This window comes from Cyrtonyx montezumae, unplaced genomic scaffold (genome assembly GCF_038088225.1).
Source record: "Cyrtonyx montezumae isolate F1298 unplaced genomic scaffold, pur_monq_1.0 scaffold_0, whole genome shotgun sequence".
NCBI lineage: Eukaryota > Metazoa > Chordata > Aves > Galliformes > Odontophoridae > Cyrtonyx > Cyrtonyx montezumae.
The window spans coordinates 1,181,941-1,205,664 of NW_027071824.1; the positions used below are offsets into that span (position 1 = coordinate 1,181,941).

The window sequence follows — 23,724 nt, forward strand, 5'->3', positions numbered from 1 at the left end:
TCTAAGATACTACTGAGCATTTCACAGTGTCCTCATTCAGAGAAACTTGTGACACTGCAGAAAGAGTAAATTGTTGGCCAGTGAATCGTAATGACTTTCACTCTTCTGGTCTGCTTTGGGAATGTATTCTTGGTTACAAAATCTAGTTCAATGATGCTTTGCACATTTGAGAATTGAAGAAGGCAGTTACCATAGCTGAGGGCAGTTTAGGATTATGAAGGTCTCTGCATCTCTGCTGGAGATCTTTACACTACAGAGTGCCTTTTGATTCACGTAACATGCCTAATGTGTGATGCAACCAATATTCAAAATTCAAAGTTGATATTCTCAAACAGTGCTGAAGGTGTCACAGTGATAACATCTGGAAGAACATAGATTTGTATTGGAAGTGAGACCTAAACTGTTGGCATGATGAAGTATGCTCAAAATTATGTCCGTGCAATTCTATGTACAACTAAGAGCTATAAACAGAACCTAACTACAGACAGAGCCTAAAATACTGTACAATAATACTTCCAGACAAAGCTGCTGACACGGCACTGTTATTTTTGTAAGGGCAATTTCAGCACCACCCTGGAAGACAACAGACAGTGACTTACAATGATTTAATCTACTACACAGAAAGTTGCACATCAGCAAAATAACTCAGTTTTCCAGTCAGCTCTTAGTTTCTCTTCACCTCTGACCAGCAGCACCGTGCACAGCATTCTGCTTTCAGAGGAAGCACGCACAGAGCACAATGCTGCTATCCAGTCATGTACTCTTGTCTCGTTCTGGATGAGATGTTTGCAAGTATTTAAGCAACCAACACACACAATTCCCAGGACTTTCTAAGCAAAGGAGATACTTGTAAACACTGACATGTAATTTGCAGAGACTCTAAAACCCCCCTTACCTCTTTCTTTACCTCCTCTTCATCTTCTAGAGTCAGTGCTGCCAGCTGCTTAGCTCTCTGCTCCATCAAGTTTACATATCTGATTGGATTGGATAAGGCCTCGATCACATCTAGAAATAATGCAAATACATCAATTCCAAACCTCTTCTGTTATATGCTCCTCAGGCTTTAAGATGCTCTATTTCTCCTACAGATCTGCCACAGAGAGATACTCCAAAGTCCTAGAAACAACAGTGAATGATAGCATATATCACATGCAAGTACTCTAATGTAAACCCTCTTAGGCCTTCTGCTTGGGTCATGCGGATGTGCATTTTTCTGAACATAGTTCTACAGTGGCTTTTCACAGCTTGCATCTAACTTGGATTCTACTTCACATGAGACACAGAGAGGGACAGTACAAAGAACTCTCTCATTTTAGAAATAAAAACAACAAAACTATCTTTTTCACAGCATTACCTGCATAAGTATCAGGCACGTAGTCTTTGACCTCTATGTACACAAAGAGAGCTGGCAGTGTCAAAGGTTGGTTCCTCTCATTCCTCAAACAGATGTAGTGGTAGCCTGTAAAATGAGAACGAACCAGTTGTGAGCATAAACTCTTCTATGGGTATGTCCAATGCAACTGTGTTAACATTTATTATTTATAGTCTGGCTCCATCTGAGCCAATAACCTCAGGGACTTCTAGCAGGGCAAGATTTACCCAAAGGGTTTCAGAGATAAGTAAGTATGTAGACAAAGGACTGTTTGAAAGACCCAGGACATTGCAGCTTAAAGTAGTATTTACACTTCTTTTTTCATCTCTGAACAATGCTAAACATTGTCATTAATAATTTTTGTATGTTTTCTACTGTATTAATTTTTACTGGATTTTTGTTTGGTTGTTTCTTTCATACCTCTTTATTTTGTTTTCAAAAGTGACCATTATACTTCTCAGGAATCCAAACTGACAAGTAAAATTGAGATCAGTGATGAAATACCTAATTAAAGGTATAGACAATGTGACACTGTATCTACAAAGTGTGCAAGGGGTGAATCCTGTCATGTGTTTGTAGGAATATATCTGAACAAAGAACATTTGCAGACAGTTTTAAAAGGTGATTGTCCTGTAACAGCATGGGTACAGCACTGCAGCACAGATTATCCAAGTTAATGGCAAGGAATCACAGATTTGGCAGCCCCAGGTCTCTTCTCCCAGCCACCCACTGCCTGACTTGCCCAACTTTGTGTATAGACAGTCTAGCAGTCTAAACTTTGGAAAAAGCAAACATCAGAAACTTCCTGAGTCCAGTTTATCTCCCTTCAAATGCCTCACCATACTGCTTAGCTTAAAGACATCAATGGGATAGCAAGTAGGAATGGGAGAAGTGGACTTTCAGTCCCAGCAAATTGTCACCTTGTCTTCTACTTGTTTTCCAACAGCTAAATCCTTGCTTTGGGAATAATGGCAATACTGTGTGACAGTATGATAGTTTTCAACAATGTCTAAGAAAGAAGCTGAATTTTATATTACGAAAGTTTCTTATTCCCCACTAGTTCCTCCAGCAAACTTTCAGCACGTACACAAGACAAAAATCAACATGCTGTTCTCCATCACATGCTAAAAACAAATACAGTAGACAAAAAGAGAAGAAAATGCCTGAGGATAAAAGCTCTCAAAAGTGCTTGTATGATTTAACACAGCAGCTTCTGTTCTCAAAAGCACAAATTTAAAAGCATGAATGTGATTTAATGCTCTGCTGAAAGGACTGTGTGCCACATGGAGGGTGAGTGCCCCAGTAAGGGATCAGCCCTGGTAAGAGCTCACTTCCACCAGATGATGGAAATCCTCTACAACTCCCTTTTCTCTCTCCCACTGCACATCTTCCTCTGGAGCTAGACAGATCCTCCATGAAGCAATTTTATCCATTAACCCAGCAGAAAATATACCTAACATAAAAATGGAATTTTCTGCTGTACTGGCCTACAGTAGTTGAGATTTGGATTTGCTTTTTCTTCTCACTGCATAACGTCTGTTTCAAAGGAGAGAAGGGTTTACCTGGTCGAATTGCTGAGACTGGTAATATCCGATGGCCAATAAATTTCCCTCCTTCCTCATACACTGCTAGCCTCAAACAAGCCAGGGAAGGTAAAACAACCTAAAAGAAAATATTGCTGCATTATTAACTTTCTGCTCTGAATGAAACAGCTCCATCCAGACAAAACATACTGATATACCAGACAGAAAGGAAAAGTTAAGGCCAGCCAGATAGCAATATCTACACATCCACAGGAGGTCCAACCATACAAGAGATCAGAGTGTATACATCTGTGTTTTAAAATAATTCTCATAGAATCATTTTTCTTTCAAGAAACTTGAGGTGGGACGTTAGCATAGTAACTAAAACCCAGGTAAAACAGTTGAACTGTTGGGCTCTAAACAGTGAAAAAAGAAAACAAATTGGCTACTGAACTACTCTACTCAGATTGGAATCTTTAACATTACATTTTAAAAAAGAGTGTAGAATTAAAAAAATCTCACTTCCTTACTGTATATAAATATACATAAAATTACACATAATTTGGAGCTGGGTGCAGATAAGTTGTTGGTTTTTTTTCACACCTCCTGCTAAAATTGACATAGACATTGGAAGAAAAACAAAAGCAACAATCCACAACTAAAAATCTCTACAATTTTCAACATTACTAAAAGTAGTAATCTATGCTTCTCAGAGCAGAGAGGCAGCCATGGCATAATTGAAACTAAATAGAGAAATGAAATACACTAATTAGGAGTTCATTATAGAAGAAAAATCCTAGTGATGTTTCCAAACTTAAGCTCTGGCAGGCTGCCAAAGGAAAGTTATTCAGAAGGCAAAATATTCTGGGAAAAGGGCTTTACTCCCTAGAAAGCAGGGCTGCAAGGACCAATTGTAAAAACATCTCTGTGAACTGTACATTTGCCAAGAGAAAGTAATTCTTTTATTTATTTATTTATTTATTAATACCTGGAGTCAGGACCCAACTAACCAAGAAATACAATCCAGATAACAGTACAGCTCCATCTAGAAAATTCACTCTAAGTAAACTGTGAAGCACCACATGACATTCATGTTGTACAGTCCTGAAACATACTCAGTATTTTCAGGTCCTACATCTCATTTCAGGTAGATTATAATTTATGCAGCTTTATAACCTAGGCTATATTTAGGTGGCATACACTAGACACAAGCAGAGACAAGACTGTTTTGAATGACCTAGTCTGGACAGCCAGATTGTTACAGCTGTACTCACATCACCTCACTTGCAGGTTAACAGGATCTGCTACTCAGGGCTGTTCAGCTGAGGCAAAATGCCATGGAAATTCAGCTAAACCACTTCTAGAACATGCACTTGCTCATTTATAGCACAGCACTGCATCATCCCATGCAGATGAGTCCACTGACATATCTACTATTTCTGGCTGTATTCTAGTGAAACAACAGAGGTTACTTGAAACTGATTTATTTCAGAACGGGCATGGCATGACTAGAGTAGCAAAATTATACCACTAATAGTTAATAACGAACAATTGGAAAAGTAACTGCTCAAAATCTATCTTTTTTAACAAATGAAATTTGTAGAACACAGAATTAGCCAACTGGACAGTAATGAAGGTTTGAGAAGCAAGTTTTACACCAACCTTCTTAAACACTATAGTTTCTTCTTCCCAGATAGGATTAACAGCATTGCCTTGCGAGGTCTTGGTCTTTAAAGCTTTTCTTCTTGTATCCACCGGCAGGCCAAACATGTCAACTTCTACGTAGGTACCAACTTTTTTATCGGAAAGAAACTGACCTGAAATAATCTAAGATCAAAACAAAGGGGATGTCACTAGAGACAGCTTTGGTGGACTAGGAAAGTGGCTGAGATGCAGGTGGATAATTCTCATTATTTATCAGATAATACGTCTTTTCAAAATAAAAATAAAAACAAGCAAAAACCAAAACCAAAAAACATCAAGAGCAATTAATAATAATAATTAAAAAAAACACTGTTTAATACTGCAGGCACAGAAAAACAGCTTATGAGGTCTGATTTCCTGTGGACCTGTGACCCTGAATTCCCCTATGAGCAACGATGTGGTTGGGATCATGCTGCTGACCATTTGGATCTCATTCCCCAATCTGATTGTCTCTATTCACAACACAGTATCTTTGAGACCATTGATTTTTAACTAGTTTCAAGAACAGGTAAAAAAAGAGAGTGCTGAAAGAGGTAGAAATAGTAGAGTAACTATATGTGATTCTTACTGTGATGAAAAAAAAAGCTAAAAGTTGGTATTGCAATAAAGGCTTCTCAGAGAGAGTAAGAACTGTGAACACAAGACATCTATAAAATTTTCTAGCCCTTAATTTAACAGAAAACACAATTCTCGTCTTTCAAAAGTGCAAGAAAGCTCTGCAATTGATGCAGAAAATTAAAGAGGCATATACAGCAGTGCCCCTGTAACATGAGAAATTTGGCTTTACCTAAAGCAAGCCTAATTCTGTTCTCAGGTGGATCAGTGTTGACATTGCCTTTATACGTGGTAGAGTCTACTCTGAGCAGGCAGAAGTGGCCGCCATCTGACAACTCTCATGATTTCTGGATCCCAATAACTGTCAAATGACTTCCTCTTCTATTTGAAATGTAAAACGGCAGGAGAATGAGCCTCTAAACACACAGGGGGAACTGAAAGCTTCCAGGACTGCATGTCATCATGGAACATCATTTCCACACTATTGTCTTTTTTTCTTCTTTTACCATGCATGTGGGCAGGTTAGTACTTTATTCATAGCCCTCTGAGCACTGACCTGTTTCACTTATGTCTGCAGCTCAAGAGGAAATACTTGTTTTTCCTCAGTGAAAACAGGATATTTTGCAGGTGGATTCTATAATACAGACACTGTTCTAATGGGAAGTCCATTAAAAGCAGAACAGGATTTCAGAAAGTTTATGTTTTCATAACTAGAGTTATACTGAGTATAAATTTGTGTCATAGCCAATGCAATCTATCCCTACAAACATTCAGAGTAGTTTTCAATTTGCAGATTCCTGGCAGTTCTTAAACTTCACTAGAGGTCCTTAAAACAGGAACCAGTAAAAGCAAGTTTGCAATGACTTGCAGCTGACATTTATAGTTCCACAGTTTTGCTGGAGAGCTTAGAGGGAACCAGAAGATTTATACCAAACAGTGTACTGTTCTAACTGTTCCACTGCAAGTGACCACTTCGTAACATTGCATTTTAAATTCCAACCTTTATTACTAAAACCACAAACTATTCTTAAATTCATTAGCTACGCAAATATTCATACAAAAAAATAATATATACAATAAAAACACACTTATTTAACCTACAATGAAATACGAAGCAGAGCATTCTCTGCCATTTAAAATTTAAATGTCACTCCATCAAATGAAATGAATGGTACAGTCCTAAATTAATGTGGCTATTTACTAGGCCTCTCCCCAGTAGAAATTTATTCATGCTCTGTCATTGTTGTGAGAGCATTTTCCCCAGGGTGTATACATACCTTCACAGACAAGGTGTTAGCTACAATTCCATCCACAATACTTTCAGTAAATGGATCAAAGTGTTTGTCAGGTCTTCTCATGAATTCTGGCTTTAACCTGTATCCGCTTTTGCCGTTGTACTCATACATTCCCATGTTTATTTGCATAGACAAATCTAGGTAATGAAAGTATTGATGAGAATTATTTTCTGGATTGAAAACCGTTTAGAAAAAGCAATAAAATAGTACTATTTATTCTAGCTTCAAGTGAACTACAATGTAAACAGCTATTTTACAGCACACGGCTGCCTGTTAACTCTCAGATGTGACTGCATCCACCCTCTTGGATTCTTTCCATAGGGAAATCACATACACAAAGCACCTTTCAGAGACTACTCAAAAGATAACTTTCAAGTTTCAAAAGTGTTAATGATTAGGTATTGAGTACTTTAGTGTTGTATTGGTTGCACTGTTGTACCCAGGCCAGCAGAATAATTAATGTGTCAAACCCCTTTTAACAACAGACTGCAGGAGCCTGATACTTAGTTGAAATCTGCTCAGAGAAGTTTTCTTTGTAGACTTCTAGACTGTGTGGAATTGTATGGAGAGGTTGTATGCACATGGGCTCTACTGGAAAGCAAAAAGGGAATGATAACACCATACCATGGACAGGGTATATGCCCTGGGATCCAGTAACTGGAAATATATTTCTAAGAACAGATGTAATCTTTGAAGACACCACAACCTTTTCAAAAAGTTATTTGTGCATACAGGAGCCTAAATGTCTTTGCTTCTTAAACTCTTACTTCTAAAGTGGAATTTTCTTTCCATTTTTTTTTTTACTAAAGTCCCTTATGTTTTGATATACTGAGATTTTTTTCAAGACTGCATAAAAATCACAGTTAACTCTCAAATGTCACTTAATGGTAACACTTATAAATGATGACAATGTGGAGGCCACTATGTATGTATTCTATTCTAGCTACAGAACATTAATTACAAATATTCTCAGTTAAAAGATAAACTACATTAAAAGCATACATTAACAGCCCTGTAGGCCAACCACTGGACTCTTCTGGTGCACAAAGACTTTCTTACCTACCAGTAAGGACCTCTATCAGAGAAATGGAAAAGCAGAGATTACAAAATCAAGAGACCAGCACAACTTACCTACAGTTTGGAAGTTGAGTGCAACCATTTGGCAGCCAGCATTCCAAAAGACTTGTGGCATGTAGTTTGAAGAATCTACACGTGTTCCCTTTGGGTAAATTCGGCTTAGCTGCATTTTGTTGTATCTAAATGGTGGGTAGTTAAGATTTTGTACATGTATCAAAAATGACTTTTCAGAGAGGTTGCACAACTGCAATTTTTAAATGCAAATGATCTTTACAGAATGAGAGTGGGTTCCTAATTGGATTTCTGCAACCGTAATACCAGAAATTCACAATTTCGTAGATGAGATAAATTAAGGGGTAATTAATGGTGACATTGCTGTACAGAGTACCCAGAATAAATAAAGAAATAGCATAGGTATATGCTTAAAAATATATCATTCATAAAATTCAATTTATAATTATGGTTCCCAATATGGAATTTTCCTAAGAACACATTTTTAGAGGCCAATCAGTTGTACACAGTGAATCTTCCTCTGGGAGGGAAAGAGGTACTCAGTTAAAAAGTACAAGTGTATACCCTTTTGGAATGAGCATTAAAACTGGCCTCTACATAAAGACAGAAATGATGACTTTGCGTTCCTTATAGTTCAGTCTGCAAATCTCAGAGATGAGAACATGCTGCAGGTCATCTGTGGAAATTGCTTTCCATTAATCTTCTTTAAGGCACTATTTTATCTTGATCATTTTTTTTGTTACTGCAGCCAAGACGAGACATCAAGAAGCATCATAAGGTTTAAATAGATTCCTCCTTAGCTTTTCTTTAAAAATTACAAGAGAAAAAGTAAAGAAAAAAGAAAAAAAAATTGGGTGGTGATAGAAATCAGTGCTCTTGGAAATAAATGGGAAAGAAAGCTCCTTTGTATGACTTCGCAAAAATCAAGTCAGCCACATTTGTCCAATCTGGTTACTGTAACTCAGACTGCTTCATAAGATGATAAATTTATCAAAAAGAATACAAAATAACACATCTTCAATACATAGTTTGAGCCCACTCCCTGCGGTCCTAACCCATAGTACAAGGACTCACGCCAGCTTTTAAATTAACTCATCAGTCCAGCCTAATTAAATCACCTATGAAGACAGTTAAGTCCACAAATTTCATTTGGGATTCATATTTTTCCAGCTCATGTCTTCAAATTTCGGTAAAGCCCTGTAACAGACTTCAGATCTTAGAAAAGCTAGGAAAGCAGTTTTCTGAAAGTTAAGGATACTCCACAAATTCCACAGGAGACTTGGTCAGTTGCTCAAGCCCTTTGGTTTCCACAAAGGAAGACATTTCAAAACTTTTGTTGCGTTCTGCAATTGCAAAGGGAGGAGAAAAACAAGTGACATATTAGAGAAGGAAATCATATGCAATATATGAACTTGTTTAGCTTCAGTCTTCTTCTAATCTGTTCACTGGCTCACTTCACCTTAATCTCAAAGAATTTATGTATGCAATCATTTGTGGGCAGCAATAAGCTCTCTCTTACTCAAAGGTTCCATCCAAACTCACGCTAGCATTGCCCAGACTAAGAGCATTTGTTCTGCCTGATGTACCTACTGTACCAGTTGCTGGTAAAAGAAAGTCAGCGCATGTTAGAGATCCTTCACATTTGCTTGCACAATACCATGTTCACGTATTAGACAGGTATTGCCCAAAGCTCACATGTGAGACACAGAGGTATTATGGCAACTTTCGTGGGAACAAAGGGCCCTGACAGATGTCTACACTCTTTGCAGGCAGATACAATGTCTCTGAGCCAATTTCAAGCTCTAATAACTAATGTCCATATCAGATTAAGCTAAGGAGTACACTGCTTGTGCCTACAGGGCATCTTGTTAGCTTCACAGTGTCAGGAGAAACTCACATCTGTCTCAAACAATCATGGAAACACTGCTATCTGATCATGACTGAAGACGCACTCCTGTGTCTCAGAAGGTCTTTAGACCTAATGCTGGACTTGTCTGGAGCATCAATAACCTCTTTATTTTGGTCAAACTTTCTGATATGAAGTGATGTATAGCCCCTGCTAAGCAAGTAACTCAGTGGGACTAAACATTTATTTGTGTATCGTGTTACTCACTTTACCTGATGTTTGCACAGCCTTTTGAAGTACCATGTGACATGTATCAGGGCCTAAGTCAAGACCCTTCAATCTTCAGTACTTTTTCTTTTAAATTTTATACAGAAGGCAAGAATTCCTGTAACATAACAGCTTCTCATTTCATCACAATCAGTTCTGCAGTTTGTACAGAATGGGCAATAGCACTGAAAGATAACATCCATTAAATATCTCAGCACTGCTCTCCTTAAAAATGAGGTAAACAGTCTATGTAGTGGAGCACAAACTCTCTACCCTAACCACTTTATTGAAACAAACAGTAACTTGGAGAAAGTGCTTGCCCTCATACAGTTATTGAAGTAATTGTGTTACAGTAATCCAGGGATGGCTGGAAGGGCAGCATGGCCAGCTCCTTGAAGACAAACTGCAAAGCTGCAGGAGACTGATAAAACAGAGAAAAACACACTTGTCTTACAGAGAGAAGGAAATGAGAAACAGGTGGGCATCTCTGTTACAGAAAGCCAAAATAGAAGCAGTGGCTCCAAAGAAATAAGGAGATAGATTGTCTGGGTCAAGGTGAGAAGAAAATGCGCTACCAGAGACTGACCTGCAAGCTAGATGGCTGTAGCTATTCACATTGTATGTTGAAGATCCAGAGGATGACCATGATTGTGTGTTTCAAATTTATTCTCTATCTCTAGGGGAGCTGGAACTCACACTTTGAATTGGTCCCTATTTCTAATTAGCAACCATCATGCTACTTCCATTATTCATAGCTGTATCTCCAAATGGTAGAAGATTCCTGCCATTCCTCAGAGGCTACTTTCTTACCACTCACCTTCCTTTCCATCAATCAGCATCCTTTCTTTCTCCTAAATTCAGTTCCAGCCAGCTCACTACCATCAAAGCACCTTATAGTACTGAGATTCTTCTTCCACCCCTCCTCACTAGGGGGATATTGTGAGCAAAGTGCACATACAGTGCTAATGCAGACAAACACCTGTGTAAGAACAGATCACTGTGCTGCTGATGACTAAGTTTTCATTCATCTGAAGGCTCAGTTTCTTAAAACTGAACTATGAGTTTCTTATGAATCATTTAGGAAACATCACTGATTCCTGTGAGCATACCATGAAAGGAAGCTTTCCTGCCACTCCTAATAAACGCTTTGCTTGTATCACATGAGAAAAACAATTCAGCTGATGGCAACTAGACAAAAAATTTTCAAATGAAATCTCATAAAGTGACACTGAAATAGACTGGTGATTTTCTGTTTGCCAGCATCACGTTTCTTTAGCAGCTATTTACTTAAATATGGTCCTACCAGGAAACAGTGACTAGATGTGTTCTATCTCCATAGTTATTCAACCAATGTAGGACTGTTACATAAAGCATGAAAAAAAAATCTTCAAGAAAAGATGAAGAGCATATCTTTTATTCTGCTTAGAATACAAGTAGTACTTTTTGTAGTAGTAGTAGTAGCATGCAGTATTGCTCAGTATTTATCTTAAAGAAAAGAATCCACAGGAAACCAGAACAGGTAGCTGGTAAATGTCACCAAATGTTCAGAGCTTAAGCAAATTCCTAAATAAAATACAAAAACTTATTTCCTTGTATTATCTGGAAAGGACTGAGAAACCTGTCCTCTGAAGAAAAACTGTGAAGGAGAGGCATTTCTCCCTTGTGATACATCATCCTGCTTACCTATCACGAGGAATTCACTATAGAGTGGATAAACTCATTGAACAACTTAACAATTTGAATTATACCCTGAATCAGTTAGAATTATTAGTCAGAGTGAGGGAATATATCTAGTGAAGGCCATCAAGGGACTGTTGTAGACCTAGTTGTATTCTTGTTATGGGTGGATTGTTGCTGGATGCAAGACCAAAAAATGCACTCCTACAATGTATGAATGACAGCAACAGTGAGATGCTGTTACCACAACAGAGGTGAGGACTGCAGATCAAAACAAATTCTGAATTAGAAAATTCAAAATTAGGAAAATTTCTTATCACTGAAAAGATGAAACTTTATAAAAGGAAAGCAGCAGGTGAACAAAAATACTATCTGGGAAAAATGCAATAGGCTGCAAAATAAAAAATAATTTTAATTTTTCCTTATTTAGCTTATCTTCATTAAATGTAATGAAGGTTCAGCAGTGATTCCAGGCCAGAACCAGTAGGTCATATTCAAGTGACAGTATTTGCACATTATGATTTCTTTTTTTGGCATAAACATCAGAAATATCAATCACTTAACATACTGAGTTCATAAAAAAAGTATGACTGATCAAAGGAAGACTTAATATAAGTAATCTGGACATGCAGTTCTTCAGAAAAGACAAAACTTGGAAGGCACAGGCATGGGAACAAAAGAAATTACATTCTCTGAAGAGAATTTTCTAACAGCTGTATGAACTTGTCCTGTTAGGGCTCACACAGCTTCCTTTCCAGTAAGAGTATCTCCTTCTCACTGTGTACTTGTAACTCCCATTAGAGCTAATGAAGATTATAAATATCCAAGGGACACTATTGTATTGATTCTGTGAATGCTTATGTGTATGTTTTTATACACACACAAATACATGTGAACTGGTTGATAACTATGCTTATTATTCAAGATGAGTAAATGAAAAACTGTATGTGCAGATACGGACTTTGGCATCCATTACCTGTCCTCTGCTAAGGCCTCCACAACAAATTTAAATGCTATACACTTTTTAAAAAGCTCAAAAGGCGTATTGCAATCTGTCAAAACAAAGTGAAAAAGGGCAGGCAAACAGTAGGGGGTTCTGCACCAAGAAAGGAAAAGATGCTGCACTGTTTACTGAGGATAACACAGTGCATTCCTAGTAAGGCATTTTCCATTAATGCCAGAAGGGGATGAAGTTATGGCTTTTTCTATACAATACACAAAGGCAGGGAAGAGTGAATTTTGTATGGGAAAGGGCACACTCTCTGTTAATCCTCTATAAAAGTAGCACAGGAAAATCATGAAGCATTTGCTCAATCTGAAGGAACATTTATGATCAATTTTCTCACACTCCTTAAGCTACTCCTCAGCTATGGATAACAAAGACAAGCTGATTAAAACTTTTTCTAAAATGTTTTTGAAGTGATGGCATATTTACTGTAGATAAAGCTTGATACTTAGACTAATGCATGTTTCAAAATAAACACAGATTATCTGGCCGGACACCAAGGGTCCATGTATCTAATGAGAGGAATCCAAGCAAGCATTTCTACAGAACTTTCTTCTGAACACTTGCTAAATAGTTCTCTGTTAAATGCAAAACTCATGCTTAGCTTACTTACTTTTTGACACTTCAAATGACTCAAACTTCACAGGCTGAATGTAGTTCACCAGGTTAGACATCTCTTCCGTGGCCATGGCCTCACTTCCAGCAGTACCCTGGAGGAAAGAAGGGGAAATGTTGACATTTTGGCTGGTCATAATCCACGATGGCCATCAGGGGGTCACAATCACCAAAGCCCAGTTTTCTATCAACCATAAAAGAATCATCTTTCACAGATCCTTTCAATGTCTCACTCTGGAAGCTCCACGTACTAAGAAATGAAGGATGTTACACAATAAATGTTTAATTAAAATGCTGCTGTAATATTTCTTTCTACATGGGCTCCCAGGATAAGGACCACATTACCTTTACATATGCATGGTGATATGCACACACAGTGTTAAGCACACTTGTCTGTACTATTAGATAAATAAAAAACATAGCTCTAAGTTTTCAACATCCAGTTTTATTTCTAGTGGTGCCAAATACACCACAAGCAGTTGTCTAAATCAGATCATCTGTACTGTTATCAAGTCTCATTTTTCACTAAATTTAAATATTAATAAACAAATTAAAGATATGCTTCCAAACCCATCAACAACCAACTTCAGAAAGTGATTCCCAGTGCCCTGCCTTCCTTTTTCCACTAGATGGCAGTCCCACTCCTGGTAACACAGCCAACCCAGAACTGTTGGAATCGATCCATCACCATAAAACAAATCTATGCCCTTACTTCATCCATCGACGACTTTTTACAATCATCATCGTAGTCATCATCATCATCGCTCTCAATCTCTGCTTCTCCTGAAATGTTTTTAGCAGAAGACAATTACTGGTTGAAGCAATAGCTATAAATATCAGGGATAAATCTGTGAAAGACGTACAGAGAAGACATTATACATGTGCTTTTTGTCACAGCACAAATCAAATAAGATGTTTAGAGGGATTTATCAATCCTTATCATTGGTAAGTTCTTACTTTCTAAACAAACAAAATCTCTTGCTCCTCAGCTGCTGGACACTTACTATTTGGAAATCATAGGACAGGTATCATCACCAAGAAAAGAGCATCATGGTGTCGGTATAGTATTACAAGCTACTCTGATGAAATGTTCCCATGCTTGGGTCACAGCTCTTGGGTTTACGATTTCTCTGCTGCAGGACCCCTGCATGACCTTCAGTGAATGCTTTTGCCCCCCTGGAGAAGCACACACATCAGCACCCACAGGGTGAGGAAACCATGCATGAACACCGAGATCCTCACGTGCTGGGTAACAAGGGCTGCTCAGAGAAATCTGCTTTAGAGCATCTGTTCTGAAGATATCGCAGTGCGTGCACCCAGGTAGCACAGCTGGCAGGAGCCGGCTCACACTTCCCCTCACTGACACGGCTTTGGCTCATAGCTCAGCTGTGCCGGCTGAGGGCAGTGCAAATCGAGTAATGTGATGAAGTTGCACAAAGCTCATCCTTCCCCTGAAAGCATACTGACAGAGTAAATAGGAGCAAAGAAAACACATTTTAAGACTTGCTCCCAATTGCAGTGTACTGACAGATTCCTATTGGCGAGATACAGATTCATTATTGTTAATTAATGAATATTCTCTCTTGTGTTTTGATTTGGTTGCACTGGAAATCAACCCATCTTTCTCTTAGGTAACTCCTTCTGCGCATTTGGCAGTCACAAGATACACACCATGTACCTTTAGAAGACTCTGGAAAAGCAGGTTTAACTTCTAATGCAGACAACTGTCCACACCTTTAAGACTGACAACACTTCTTTAAAGGTTTCATTCCACAAACTTGTCAGATTTCTTCAGCAGTGGCAATTATTTCAGCAGCACAAAAATCTAACCACTGCGCAGCATTCCCAAACTCTCCAGAGAAGGGTATTTCAGACAGTTTCTACTGTCACCTTAGGGTCTAATCCAAAGCCCACTGAATCTAGAAATTCCTCTCCATTCCAAGAGGCCTTGAATCATGCCTAGGGGGCCCTTTCTGGCCATGTATAGCACATATGATTTAAATAATGAGTGTGTCTTTCACAACGAAATGATGACTACCCAGGCTGCAGATGCAGATGTTGAAATGTCATGCTTTTATTCATGAACATTTCTTCCTGAACATTTCATTAAAGAAAAAAAACACGATTGCTCAACAGGCTCAAGGGACAGCTCAGGGAGCCTCAATGTACTGCAAGGAGCCAGCCATGTTCTCATAGGATTTACAGTGGCAACCTTTGGGTGGGAAGCTCTCGATTTATTTGGACTGGCAAAATAACACTTGTCATAGCCTATGAAAAGGGGGGGCATGGGCAGATTTCAGCCCACTTGTGCTGCTGAGATACCAGCTTGCTCTAGCTGGAAGTGACCAGAGAGGGAAGTATGCAACACGGTACTCATTTATTTAAAAATACTTAACAGGAAAACTCCCAAGGAGATCAGATCTCATTTTCAAGTTATTCATCCCAGCACAACCAAGCACAAAATCATACACAGGAGTGCAAGCACAGAATAAAAATTACTAGGAGCTTTTGAATCTATGGCTATGTCCACATTGACATTCCCTCACATGCATGGTTCTGTGCTCAGACTGGAACTTCTGTTTGCTGTTACACTGCTGGGACACAAACTCAGTGCAAGCCTTGGTCAGACAGCGAAGATGTCTGTGCTATGGATGCCTCCATGCTCACCCTCCCACACAGCTGGTGGCATTACTTCCATGCTACCACTTCTAGTCATAAAAGCATGTGGGCTGGCATATGCCATTTAAGGATGTAAGCTTTTTCCACTTAGTAATATTACAGCCTACTGAAGTTAGTTTTTACATCACAATTTGTGAGCCATTCTGAAACATTCTTGTTTCAGAACAGTTTTTAAATCATTGCTACCCTATCATCATCAGAGGGCTCTCATAAAGAATGTTTTATAAATTTATCACAGAAGTAATTTATTTGGGTTTAATTTAAATCTGAGCTCAAACAGTGTAAGGCACAGAGAAGCTTGCTATTAAGACATATGAATCTCTGTATTTTTTACACTGCTATGAAAAAATGCTTTTAAAATCTCATGAAGGACAGATGAGTACAACTTTTCCCTGCAAATCAGCCGTGATTCTGAGGTGCTATACAATTAAATAGAGTTGTTTGAAATATATGCCCAACTTGATAAATGTAAAGATTATATCAAGGTAGGAGAACTGAAACATTTCTGTTAAGATATGTGAAGAATTAGACTTCTTTTAGTGAGTCTTTAATTGCACTGTTCTTCTCATGCCTCAGAAAGAAACTGGTACTCAGTATAGAGGAGCATAATATCTGCAGTACTCCAGTATTACATGCTGCCAATATTGAGATGCATATAAGGTATGAGGCAGTGAGAAGAAGGGTGTTGTGATGATTACAGAGCACTGCCTTGTGGAACCAGGCTCTATACCAGATCTTTCCACAGCAGTCTTACAAAACAGTGAATGAATTTAAAAAAAAAAAAGTTTACAGAGAGAAATCTGGCATCTGGGTCCTGATGCACTACATTCCAGAGTCCTGAGGGAATTGGCTGATGTAGTCACCAAGCCTTTATAACATTTGAATCATGGTGTCAGATGAAGTCCCTGGTGACTGGAGTAAGAGGAAATGTCACATACATTTTTAGGAAGGGTTGAAGTAATGACCCAGGGAACTACCAACATATCAGCCTCATCTCTGTGCTGGGAAAAATCACAGAGCAGTGAAACTATGCTAATGCACACGAAAGAGTGAGAGGTGAGATGGGAGAACTACCATGGCTTCACCAAGAGGAGCTCCTGCCTGACCAACCTTCTGAATAGAAATCATTGAACAGTGGTGTCCCTCAGAGGTCAGTAGTGCAACCAACGCTCTTAAGTACGTTCCTAAGTGACACCGAGAGTGCAATTGAGTACATCCTCATCCAAGTTTATGGATGACACCAAGCTGTGTGGTGTGATTGACACACCTGAGGGACAGGATGTCATCCAGAGAGACTTAGACAAGCTGGAGCAGTAGGTCCAGGTGAACCTCATGAGGTTCAACAAATCCAAGTGCAAGGTCTCGCACATGGGTTGCAGCAAACCCTGCTATCAGTACAGGGGACTGAAAACTAGAGCACAGTCCTGCTGAAAAAGGCTGGGGGTAGTGGTGGATGGCAAGGTGAACATGAGCCAGCAATGTGCTCTAACAGCCCAGAAAGCCAAAATTACCCAGGGCTGCATCAAAAGAAGTGTGGACAGTAGACTGGGAGAAGTGATCCCACTCCTCTAGTCTGTCCTAATGAGACCTCACCTGGAGTACTGCATCCAGATGTGGAGTCCTCAGTATAGGAGACAGGCTGAGAGAGCCATGGCTGTTCAGCCTGGATAGAGAAGATTCCAAGGAGACCTGATAGCGGCCTTTCAGTATCTACAGGGAGGCTACAAGAAGGAAAGGGACAGACTCTTATGTAGAGTCTGTTGGGATAGGACAAACGGAAATGGTTTCAAACTAAAATAGGAGAGATTTAGATTGGATATATGGAGGAAGATTTTTACAGTAAGGGTGAGGAAGCACTTGAACAGGTTACCCAGAGAGGTGGTGGATGCTCCATTGCTCTGTCCCTGGAGATATCCAAGGTTAGGCTGGATGGGGCTGTGAGCAACCTGATCTAGCTGCAGATCCCCATTCACTGCAAGGGAGTTAGACAAGATGACCTCTAAAGGTCCCTTCCAACTCAAAAGATATTATGATTCTATAATCCACAGAACTGCTCAGTGCTCATAGTTGTAGCTGAGATCTCAAGAAATCTCTGTGCTCTGAATACCTCAAAATTCAGCAGTCTTAAAAAGCAAATCCTGGATGTTCCTTGTCAGTTGCCTCTGAACTGTTCTTAAGCTCACTCAGACTCTGCTGTAGAACAGCAGATAAAATTAGATTAATACTATCTCACTCCCCACAGGTATTGTTAATACAAATTCACAGTTGTTTGTCAAGTGGTTGTATGCAGCATGGATATCTGCACAGAAATTCATTGGAAGGTGGAGATGCTAGATCTGGGCTCAAGTATTGAATGACAGAGTGAAAACATATTGACTTATACTAATTTTCCAAAAGAGGCACTAAAGGAGAAGCAATGGCTGTCAAGAATTGCAAGTAATACATTTTTGCACGCACAGATGAATCAAACGACCACATTAATTTTGCCATCTCAGTTCTAGGATTTTCTATGTGTTCATTTTCAAAACCTATAGCTAACAGAATTTGTTACACAAGCAATACAGGCATAATATTCACAACTCATTTTTAAAATGACAAACTCTGTTAGGGGACTTATGCCCCTGTCTTTCCTAATAATCAGTACCCAAGATTCACAGCTCATGGCTTTTCCTACAAAAGCTCATTGGAAGGCTCCTTAAGTACCAAGATGATGAAACACAGAAAAAACTATAGAGCAAAGCAGTTCTCTTCAGGTTTTGGAAAGAAGAAGGTTGGCATATGCTCACTTATTTTTACGCTGTTTGTGATTTGCCTAAAGCAAATCATGAAAACAGAATTAAATCACTCCTGACACCAGGATGAATCTTCTTCTGAAATCTAAGCTCTACTCCAAAGTGTGACCTTTTTAAAGTTTCTTAACACAATGGCTGAAAACTCATTTTTAGTTTGTTTTTAATAGGATAAACAATGTTATCCACAAATACAGCAGAATTGTTGTTTTTTATTTCAGCTTGAGGCAAACTGCCAGCATGAAAATTTTCAGCTCGATTAATCAGAACTTGGAAAAAATTATAAACAAGAGGGTAAAAAAAAATCAATGGTAAATGACAAGAAGCATATATTCTAGAAGAGCTTTCTATCTACACTTTATTAGGGCATAAACATCTATGCTTTTAGCAATTCACAATTTCAGTCTTAAGAGGAAGTAGAAATTATGGTCCTGAGAACAGACACTAGGTTGGGAATTGGGAATATACATTTTGTTGCTTGTCCTGCTGATGATCTGCTCCTATTATGTAGTGCAAATCTTTATTTCCTGCACTTTTATTTTTGTCTTCTATTTAGACTTGAAGCTATTCAGAGCAAATCTTACCGTATTTTTTTATACTAATACGCACAGTGGTCCCCTGCAGATTCTGTAAGCATTGTTAGTATATATGCATTAAATTATACTAGGCATATGGAGTTGGTAGCTTGTTCTATTTCCTAAACAGTCCAGGTAAACGTTAGTACACTTCACTGATTTTTAGGTCACTCCATAAGTGATTCCTCAGCCCTGAGAGTTCTCAGGACTCCTGAAGCAATGACACTTGGGTGTTGTTTTCTGCTGAGGAAAGCCCATACTAGCATAGTTTTATCTTGCTTGAGCAATGTTAGTGACTTGAAAAACACGGCTGTAATTAAGTATTTGTGTTTTAGTGAGAAGTATATTTGCAGATTCTGTTCATACCTGCTCCTGGGGAGGAAGGCTCAAACATACTAGATGTATCACTGCACGTGTTGGAAGCTTGCTCTGAGAGCTTCTTCTTGGCACTTCCATCTGCAGACTTATGGGACTTCTTTTTATTCTTCACCAGAATTTTGTACATTAAATCCATAGGGCTTGGAAGAGGAACCCCAGGTTCAAGCTTTCAGAAAAAGAAGACAAATTTGTGACAACAAAAGAAGAAACAAGTTTATAGGCAACTTCTTAAGGTCTACAGGGTGAGAGAGAATTTTGCAACCTCTATGATCCTTCTTAAAATGCACCTCTCGAACAACAAGTAACCTTCATTAAAAGAAACAGGGCTATGGAGGACACATAAGGGAAGAAAAATACCTTGTGAAATGTCTACAGCAATAACATCAATAAGAAATAGCTCAAATATGAAAGTAAACATTATAAATCAGTGGCTGTAAGAATCAATTGCAATTAGAGGATTACAATTTGGTATATCAAAACAACCTTTACATCAGAAATGATATGACTAAGTCACCAACAGCACACATTGTTTAAACTCCTCCTTTAGATTTTATCTTGGAAAGCTGCATATAAAGAATGACACAGGACTGAATGAAGTAAAAATTCACAAGACATTTTGTGATCTTATAAATAGCAAACCGTGTTACCGGGTATTTCTCCAATGGATCCATAAGCAACGCATCTCCAAATATCAATCTGCAGTACTCTGCCATTTTTGCCTGTTGTTTAGGGCTAAAGGGGAAGAAAAGATAGAAAGAAATGAGTCCTGCTAATGCAACAGACTGAAAGCAGCAGTAATGGAATACCTAATATTCCTAAACAAGATATAATTTCCTCATTCAATCACTGAGAATTGTTCACAGAGACATAGATACATCATGCAATTATTCTGATTCCTTTGATAAAGCTTATCAAAAGGATGACACATGAAGTCACTAAGCACTTGAATAACGATGAAACTGAACTTCAGAGTTGTATTTTCCCACACTTAGTAGAAAAAAAATGAGGATGTCAGTTGTTACCTTTAGGGAAATAACTGTTGCACGAACTTGCCTCTTTCAGGCAACATTTTATTTAAAGTTAAAATATTTTCCTCCTTGTGTTACCTTACACAAATGGCAGGTATTCTTCTCACACCCCCTCCTTGCGTTTGGATTTCTTTTTTGTCATACTTGACGTAAAGCATCAAAACCCAAACCATTACACACACAGTAGTCTCTTCTACCAGTGCCTCAAACGTGACACCTCACAAGGTTGTGCCCTTGTTTCTCCAGGGCACAACTGTAAGAAGAACAGGGAGAAGACATTACTTGGGTTTCAAAAGCAGCAAAAATGCATCAGCCAAAGGTACTGATAGAGGAGCAGCTAGTTTTATCACAGATTTCATTTTAGCAGCCCACCTTCCCACCCAATTTGTGTCAGCCTACATGTGATAATTTCTTTAGATGCTGTGCCTGTAACATGACAGCCCTTCCAGTTCAAGCCCTGCTCCAGTTTCACAATGCTTTCCCCCAAATAGTGCTGGCCCACTTGCAGACCTCATGGGTGAGGATGGCAATCAGCAGCTTATGCTGCTCTCACCTCACTGATAGAAGTCATCGCATAGATGTAATTAGTACTAATGTTAAGAGGCATTATATCAATTTGGAGAATTGCTGTAATAAGTGCTGGTGTAACTGCATTTTAAATTAAATGCTGCATGCCTGTAATAAACACATAGCTGGGACCAGTGTAAATACAGCAGGTGAAACTGCTCAATGATTATTTTAGCTTGTTGTTTGGGTCAACAGTCAGATTCTTTATTTTCCTGTTTTCAAATCAGGTATGGTGTTGAATTTTACCATAATAAATTATTTCAGTGGTTGTCTTAATATCTTCTAGAAATAAACTGAATCTCAGCAAGTTTTACTCATAATCAATTTTCCCAAAGAACAACCAACAATGAAACTGCTGCATATCACAGGAATGGGAGTTTCAGGACTGAGGACAGGTTACATCGCTTAGAAATATTACTCAAATCATCTTAACATGCAGCCCGGTACTACGATCACTCTCTAATTTTAGACAAGCGTGCATGTTTGTATATGTGTCTGATAAAGCCTGTAACATCTGAGCTTAGGTTTCTTTGAAATTTTTCATTTTTGATACTCTGGAGAAATTTTGATTAAAGAACAGGTTTATCTTATTTAATACAACCTCCTCATCTACTATCAATTATGAACCACATACTATGAATGATATAAGCAGTGATAGATGAATGATATAAGCAGTTACGTCACCATGGAGCTATTTTTCATGACAAAGTAGAACTGGATATATATGAAAAAAGTAGTGTTCATTTTTCTCTTGCAAACTAGGAGTGCAGTGACTATTTTGCCATTAGCCACCAACTGAGCAGTTGGCAATGGAGCTCTTTATGGGTTCAGCAGGGCCAAACCAGAGCTGAGATAAAGGCTGGGTGGCATTTGAATCAGAAAATGTAATTTTCCCAAGATCAGCATGCTGGCTGTCCCTTGAAGCAGTTACAGGGTGAACTGGCCATTAGCTCAGTCATTTACAAAACATACTGAGTGTGGGTTTTAAATTATTCCAGCAAAATACAGAAGTGCTGCACACAATTGAAATCACTACAGTATTTCATTAATTTCTTTTACATGCAGCCAATTCTACAAAAACGCTAAGAGCCACTTTTAGCTGAGGATGGAAAATTAAGATGAAGACAGGCAAGGCAGTGAAACTAAGAACCCACAAGGGAGATGGTGACGGGAGGAATAGATCAGGCAATGACAGTGCTCTAGCTATTTCTAACTACCAGCTACCAAGGAAATTAAGGCACCACATTCTGCCCCAGTAAGAAAGAAAACTGGGTATTTGCTACAGATACTGCCTACAAGAGATCTACAGGGATTATTTCCATTACTTCCACTAGTGTGTTTTCTGAATACACCCATGTTCTTAGGATCCATAAAGTTCAAGGGACATTTCCTTGAATCACAAGAGCAAAACAATTGAAGTCCTACAAGTTAGATGTGAGATGTGACACCAGCATTTTTGAAGGGGCACATCAACCTCCAAAAAGAACTCTTGATAAGAAATAGAAAAAAAGCATGCAAAACTTTCATCTAATAAATTTCATACTAAACAACTAGAACAAATTTTTCTGATATTCCATGTTTAACTACATGTTTACCTCATAGAGCATATAGTGAGGACTTTCATTTTTGCACAAGAGAAAAATTCAATGCAGCACATTTTGGTTTAGCACATAAATTCCAATGGAATCATTTTGCAGAGGGAAAAAGGAGGAAAAGAAAAGTTAAAGAAGTAACGGTTCTTAATAATATTAAAAAGATCTTGCAATACTAAACAGTCAAAAATAAAAACCTCATCCTAACAGAATGACTTTTCTTTGTCAACTGCACAACATAAACTGTTATTTTTAGAAGCTTCTAAGAAGGAAACTGAGAAATTTAGGAGATAAGAATTATATAGAAGTTCAGTATTTAAACAAGTGGTATTCTTCGTGTTCCTCACAAATACATACTTTGTTTCAAGAGAGAGATCATTAGCAACAGTATTACTATTAAAGTACTTTAAAAGTTGGATTATTCGTTTCCTTTTATTTTACCTTCTTTTCAAATAAACGAACAGAGCAACTGACATTTCTACATCAATGTGGTTTCTCATTTGTGTTGTTAAGAAACAATAAGTCAGCTAATTCCTGAAGAAAAAATGTCCACATCTATTGGTACTGGAAATTCTCCTAGCCTTCATTTAACGTAATGAAAATGGATTGCCTGACTTTATCTGCTGGATGATTTTTATTTGTGTGGATATGGATGGTTACCACATGGAATGAATACATATGCCCCTAGAATGTGCCAAGGCAAGGGAAGATAAAGTGGTAACATGACACCTGGAGATATGGAAGTACAGGGCATCTGAAGAAATGTTTTTATTAACATTATTGCATTGCTTGTATTTTATTTTACTGTGTTGGTGCAACACCTATTATGAAGGTCACTCCTAGAGGCTCTTGTACTACCACACAACAGCTCCTAACATGGTATTACTATTGCTTCTGCAGAGATCCTTATTCTGCATAAGGCAAATAAAGACACAGATCCTTCCCAAAAGAGTCTAAAATAATTTAAAGCATTGGAAGAAAAATTGATAAGAATTCCATTAATATTTAAAGAAACAATTCCAGCAAGAAATCAGTGGTACGAATAACTGTAATTAAATTTAATCTTGGAAGAAATCTATGGATACTGCTCAAGGATCACTTAACCTTTTTGCTAAGTCATCAGTGCATTCCTAAATATAGACTGTCTGCTTTCAGATTTGCAGATAC

At 38.3% G+C, this 23,724-nt stretch overlaps 1 protein-coding gene across 4 annotated transcripts in view; it reads right to left on the reverse strand.

Annotated features, from left to right (window-relative positions):
- The window catches only part of PLCB1 (phospholipase C beta 1), a 367,244-nt gene that overhangs the window by 78,308 nt on the left and 265,212 nt on the right, over positions 1–23,724 (reverse strand). For all 4 annotated transcript variants that reach the window (XM_065738851.1, XM_065738058.1, XM_065740515.1 and 1 more), the window contains exons 13-23: positions 20,018–20,102; positions 19,359–19,536; positions 13,662–13,732; positions 12,948–13,044; positions 8,797–8,881; positions 7,581–7,705; positions 6,432–6,586; positions 4,558–4,722; positions 2,935–3,034; positions 1,355–1,459; positions 896–1,005 (exon numbers count right to left, since the gene is read on the reverse strand). In XM_065738851.1, coding sequence (XP_065594923.1) covers positions 896–1,005; positions 1,355–1,459; positions 2,935–3,034; positions 4,558–4,722; positions 6,432–6,586; positions 7,581–7,705; positions 8,797–8,881; positions 12,948–13,044; positions 13,662–13,732; positions 19,359–19,536; positions 20,018–20,102 — 1,276 coding nt within the window. The remainder of the gene's footprint in view (positions 1–895; positions 1,006–1,354; positions 1,460–2,934; positions 3,035–4,557; positions 4,723–6,431; positions 6,587–7,580; positions 7,706–8,796; positions 8,882–12,947; positions 13,045–13,661; positions 13,733–19,358; positions 19,537–20,017; positions 20,103–23,724) is intronic.